The sequence below is a fragment of the Palaemon carinicauda genome, chromosome 38 (assembly GCF_036898095.1).
Source record: "Palaemon carinicauda isolate YSFRI2023 chromosome 38, ASM3689809v2, whole genome shotgun sequence".
In the NCBI taxonomy this organism is placed as follows: domain Eukaryota; kingdom Metazoa; phylum Arthropoda; class Malacostraca; order Decapoda; family Palaemonidae; genus Palaemon; species Palaemon carinicauda.
Window position 1 is genome coordinate 50,237,127 of NC_090762.1, and position 6,652 is coordinate 50,243,778.

At 37.9% G+C, this 6,652-nt stretch overlaps 1 protein-coding gene across 1 annotated transcript; it reads right to left on the bottom strand.

The window, feature by feature from the left end:
• LOC137630023 (cuticle protein 7-like) lies at nucleotides 1-3,307 on the bottom strand. Its single transcript, XM_068361520.1, has 2 exons — nucleotides 3,296-3,307; nucleotides 1-327 (listed from the first exon to the last, which is right to left on the bottom strand). The coding sequence occupies exons 1-2, from the start codon at nucleotides 3,305-3,307 to the stop codon at nucleotides 1-3; spliced, it is 339 nt and encodes a 112-aa protein (XP_068217621.1).
• Between the last annotated feature and the right edge of the window lie 3,345 nt (nucleotides 3,308-6,652).

Sequence of the window (6,652 nt, forward strand, 5' to 3'; positions counted from 1 at the left end):
TTAGGCGTAGACTGGTGGGGGAGGGTAGGAGGCCTCTCCTTTGTAGGCCACGTCGGCGACGTAGCCGTTGTCGTGGTCAGCGGTGAAGATGACGATCTGGGTGCGACCGTCAGGGAGGGCTACACGGTACGACCCGGAGGTGACCTGACCGTCGCTGCTCTCGTCGTGAGCGAAATCGTTGCCGGTGGAGTCGTCCTTAACGGAGTAGGCGAAATCGAAGGGCATGCCTGGCTCCTTGTAGGACGGGGGAGGGGCTCCATACGCTGGAGGGGAGTCGGGAGCTGGAGCGGAGCAAGCTACGGCCACGAGGGGGGCAATGACGAAGAGCTGTAAATGAGAAAGGAGATCAGTTTCATTTATTGAAGTTTTGTTACTTTAAAGTTCATTTGGTTAACATAGGCATCGAATGATATACCCAGAAGGAAATTAAATGTGGTTGGTAGTACCAATGATAAAGAAAGACAAATGGCTAGGCAAATGGCTGGAAGGAAGATACCTCCTTCACCCTTCAAAACGTAAGTGAAAAGGGCCATAGACATGATCTTCTGTGCGCGACAACTACAAGAGAAGAGCCTCAAACAATAACAGCCCATAATGTTCATCTTCTGGGATTTGAAAAAGGCCTTCGACAAAGTACCTCGACCTGCCCTGTGGGCTGTCCTCAAAAGATATGGCTGCCCACCCGATTTTGTCAAGCTGGTGCGTGCCCTCCGTGAGGGAATGGTTGGGAGAGTCTGCCACCAGAACTCTCTTTCAGACCGATTCCCCATCAACGGCGGCCTGAAGCAAGGCTGTGTTCTGGCCCCAATGTGTTTCTCGCTATACACCGCAGCAATGCTCAACGAGATTCCCCCAGACACACCCTCAGTCGACCTACGTTTCCGCATGGATGGAGGCGCTTTCAACCTCGCCAGACTCTGCGCCAGAACCAAGACCTCCTTGTGTGCAGTGCGAGAACTGCAGTATGCTGACGACAATGCCACCCCAGGTCAGACGGCAGAGGACCTGCAGTCGTTAGCTGATGCATACAACTCTGCCTACGAACGTTTTGGGATGCAAGTCAACACAGATAAAACCAAGACCCTCGTCCAACATCCACCAGGACTGATGCTCCCAAACTTCAATACCACAGTGAATGACCAACCGTTAGAACAGGTGGACCAGTTCTCCTACCTAGGGAGCATCCTAACATCAGCTCCCACAAGCAAAAAGGACGTGGAGAACAGGATCAGGGCAGCCCATTCCGCCTATGGCCGACTCAACTGCCACGTATTTAACAACCACGCACTGACAATGACCACCAAAATAATGGTGTTCAGGGCAGTAGTCCTCTCCACGCTCCTGTATGCATGTGAAACATGGACGCTATATAGAAACGATATTAAAAACCTAGAACGCTTCCAACAAATGAAACTGAGGCAGATCTTGAAAATCCCCTGGGAGAGCCACACCACCAACATTGAAATCTTAGCTGTCCACCATCATCCACCACCGCCTCCGCTGGATAGGACACGTGCATAGGATGGATCCATCTAGGCTCCCAAAGAAAATATTCTACGGAGAACTGACCCAGGGCACCAGACCACGATGAGCCCCAAAAATGCGCTATAAAGATCAACTAAAGCGCACCCTGGCTCTAACTGACATCGATCCTTCCTCATGGGAAGAAACAGCCAGGGACAGGAAAACCTGGAGGAGTACAGTACACCATGGCACAGTGGACTTCGAGGAGAGGAGGAGACAAAATGAGGAGGCTAGGAGGAGAAGGAGAGAGCAATTAGAACAGCCCCGCCCACCACCTACCCTCCCTTGTGAACACTGTCCGTGACTCTTCCACCAAAGACTAGGACTTAACAGCCACATCAGACATAAGCACCCACCCCATAGATAGGAGGCTGATGGCTAACGACAGAACCCAATACTCGGACACGAGTGGGCGCCGACGACGATAAATATATATATATATATATATATATATATATATATATATATATATATATATATGTATATATACATATATATATACAGAATATATATATATATATATATATATATATATATATATATATATATATATATGTACATGTATATATATATGTGTGTGTATATATATATATATATATATATATATATATATATATATATATATATATATATATATATGTATTTATGTATATATATAGTATATTATATAATATTATATTATATATACAAAGGCCTAAGACTTGTCCTTCCACTCCTGTCTGTTTTTGGTATTTCTATGCCATTCTACACCCACAAATTTTCTTAGTTTATTAATCCATCGTTTGTCCTGCTCCTGTCCATTTTTTTTTTTTTTTTTTGTTACTTGTTAAAATATTCTCATCTGTAGTTTGCTCTCATATCCATGTTGTTCGTTTTCTGTCTCTTAGTGTTAATTTCATCATTATTCTTTCCATATTGCCTTTGTGTTTTAACTAGCTTATGTTCTGATACTTTAGTAAGACTCCAAGTTTCTGATTCATAAGTTGATACTGGTAAGACCATCTGATTAAATAGTTTTCTTTTGAGAGAAAGTGGCATTTTGATTTTCATAATCTTATTTTGTTTACCATAAACTCTTCGTCCCTCGGTTATACTTCTTGTAGTTTTGTGTGTAATTTTGTGTGTCTGTGTCTATGTCTTGAAGTTTGAGTATAAGATGAAGACAACAGACTCCTACTTGAAGTTAGCTCCTGTTAAAAAACTTGGGGAACCAAAAACGATGTATCTTAGTATCTCTCCCATTAACGAAGCTGATAAAATTCAGCACTTTGAGAATACAGATATATTTCTCTTTTTTTTTTTTTTTTTTTTTTTTTTTTTTTTTTTTTTTTTTTTTTTAGATCCCGGTGGCCTTTGTGTTTAAGGCTTTAAATTGTGCTTCATAAAACATCTCGATCTACTCATAACTCTTCCACTTCCAATGGCTATAGAAGATTGATCAGATGAAGGATGTCAAATCCATAACTACACTTCAAAAGTAAAAATATTTTCTTTACACGGGAAACTAAGGAAGCTGATGACAGTTATTTAACTTACAAAAGACTGGTTGTTATCTTATGTAATTCTATTTAACATTACACAAAATTTAAAACAATTACTTCCCAGAAATGTATATGGCATTAATATTGGAGTAAACCACTCCTTTCAGAATTTAAAACGTTATCCTTAAAACTTATGAATTTGATCAGAACTTTGGACCTCTCATGCTTAAGAAATATAATTCTGAGAGACTCCAAGTCGAAACAATTAGCACAATGTAGAGCTATCTCACCTTAGCAGACATGTTGATGTTATGAATATGCTGAGGAAATGATGTTAAAGTTTGAGCAACACTCCCTTTTTATACTTACTGACGCCTCTTCCAGTTTCCCGTTTTCTGTTGCACTTTTCCAGTTTCATTGACCTGTCAGATATCGAATTTGGAAAACCAATTCGTTTTCTTATCACTTCTTTCCAGGAATGTGAATTGAGATAAGAAGTTTTAAAAATTAGAAGCGAAATATAAACGAATTGCGTTTTTATCCAATCGGAATTTGCTCTGAAAAAAGTCAACAGTAACATTACTTTTAATTATAATTGAAAATCACTTGAAATAAAAGTAAATCCTCCAGTTAGTAGATTAGATAATTCATGAAATTACAGTAAGAGTTTAGTGGTGATTAAGAAAAACAAGTCATATTAGCAGATCATATGTTTTTCTCTTTGTGTCTGAATAAGATTTAAGATTTGAAATTCGCGATTAATCCCAGAAAAGATTTTCTTTTGTCATGTTGTAATTTGGGGAAATAATCTGAAGAAGAGATTCCATTTTCTCCGAAAACTAGAATTACAATTCCCCGCAATTCTTCTTTACTTATATCTGAGGTTAGAGAACAAATAACTGTGGTTAGTATTTGCTTAAGAACGACTGCAAAAAAAAATTAGCTTGCTTCTTTTTGCTAATTGTTCTAATGAGTTGCTCATGTTGATTTTACTTGTTTTTAGATTCAATTTTATCCCCATTATCTTTATTAGTTATTGCATATTCTTAATGTTTTTTTTTTCTATTCGTAATAATATAGCTTCACGTATTTTGAATTCTTGAAGTTCAGTGCTAGTAATGCAATTGAAATCAATAGATGGGAGTAACAGTTAAGAATTGGTCAAGCAAAGAACCACATGCTTGCTACATACAACACTCGCCTGTTTATTAATTCCTTTCAAATTATCCTAGATGCTATAAAAGAAGTTTCAGCATACTTTTCTGTGCCGTCCTATTGTCAAGGACTTTTTTAAATAAAGACTTAACTGCATAGGGTTCAGAACCCTGTACTGCAGAATACCAAGCAGAATCTCTCCAGAAAAAAATTAGTTATTGGTGTGAAATATACTCCTGCCACCCCAAGCCCATTAAAGATATTAGATTCAATACTTCATGCTGGTATTAGATTGTCGACAGGAGTGTTTAGAACTTCATCTATCCCAAGTCTCCTTGTTGATGCTGGAGAGCTAAAATAGACCATTAACGAATGTCTTCTATTATTCGGTATTGGTTTAGGTTGCAAGGACTCCCTAATTCTTTAGCCATTCAGACTGCAAGCCTTGTACGGCACTCAACATACTTTAAGTTGCACCCAAAATTTCCTCAACCTTATGACTTTCGGGTGAAACAATTATTAAATAGTCTTGATAAAATTAGAAATAAGGTGCTTCCACTTAAGATATCATCAACCCCTCCGTGGAAATTACCAGATATCTTTTTGTAATTATTTTATTGGTGTTAAGAAATCATGACTGAATTAGAAGCTAGGTCTCTTTTTATGTAACATGTTGAAGAATATAGGGAATCAACTTTTATATATACCAATGGCTGCAAATCTGATGCTGGCGTTTGTTTTGGAGTATATAGTAGTTCTTTTAGCTGTAGAGGTGCACTTCCTCCAATATCTTCCATATTTACTGGGGAATTATATGGCATACTAACCGCTATTGAGAAAATAGCGTTAAAAGAGGAGGGTAATTTTACCATTTACAGTGATTCAAGAAGTGTCCTTCAAGCTTTAGAAGGTTTTAATTCTAGTGACCCTTTAGTTTTAAAAATTTTAGAGTGGCTTTTAGTTATTGGCCTAAAAGGTATAACAGTTCAATTTTTCTGGGTTCCGGCACACGTAGGTGTGTCTGGAAATGAAGAGGCAGATTCACTGGCCAAGAGTGCTACAGCCGAGTTACTACTAAGAAGGTATTCCATTCTTTGTAATTTTTTTTTTTTTTTTACCAGCAGTTAAGAATTTTATTTATAACAATTGGCAACAGCATTGGGATAGTTTAACCGAAAATAAGATGAGAGAAATTGCGATTGTTATATCCCCTTAGAGGTATGATTGGATGCCCGGAAAACAGGAGACTACTCTTTGTTGTCTCCGCATTGGTCACACTCGGCTGGCCAACACGAACCATATTTCGACGACTGTTTAATACCCGTGACAGTGAGGCATTGTTGACTGAATGCCCCACATATAGCACAGAAAGAAATAGATGACTGTTTGAGGCTCTGTATGAAGATGGCAGGTTCATCCTTGCCAAGATCCTTGGAAATGATGTGTCGTACAATGCTAGATGCATTTTTAAATTTATATCAGAAGCAGGTCTTCTTAATGCTATTTAACTTCCATAATATATTTGCTGTTCTGGTTTTAATTGAATATTCTTTTAATCTTTATTTATAATAAACGATATCAGCGTCAATGACCTTCTTTGACAGAATGCCAGAGAACTTCAAATCAATTGATCAATCGATCACCATCTCCGATTCCACGCTTCATGGTCCTCAATCATGAAGGCCTGGATCTTCCAAAACTTCTACTGGCCTGGGTCTTCAACATCTTTTAGTGCCTTGTGGTGCCCAGTTAAATGTTTGGTGATGTAATCTCGAGAAAAAATTATTCAATTTTTTTTTTTTATTTTTTTTTTGACAAGATGGTGTTTTGACTGCTGCAGTAGTTTTATCTATTTATGTTAATGAGCATATCTGAGTTAATCCATTACTGAGTTTTTGCTTTAAAAGCATTGCCTCGGTTGATTAAATTTTCACTGGCATAGGCAGGGGAAGACAAATGATCCCCTATTAGGCACTCTGTAGATGGTTTTGTTATAGGCATATCTTTTATATTGAGATGATCAGGAAAAGATTCAAATATACTCGATATAATTCTGACGTGCAAAATCAAACCTTGGAGAGCTATTATTCAAAATCATCCTTCTTGGAATGCTTCGAACACAAACAGGAATAGTTATTCGGAGAAAGGATTTCACGTCGTGTCCCTCGAACAAATTTTTTAAGTGAAGATCCTCATCTTTAGGAAAAATACAAGCCAATACTTAGAAGATAATTTGCAACTTGCAAAATTTTATTTGGGTTGAATCGTGAATGTTTTACTGATTTGGTGTGCACTTAAGTATGTGTGATTAGTTTTCCATTTGGAAATTATCAGGAAATCTATGGCTAGTCTAACTAAATTTATGTATGATAAGCTGAGAATCCTTATTTTCCTGATTATGATAGTATCGTTCCTACATGTTTTTGAATTTCCATTCTAAGAAACAATAAAAGGATGTTTGAAACACGATTTTCACCTTCAGTTGTTTTATT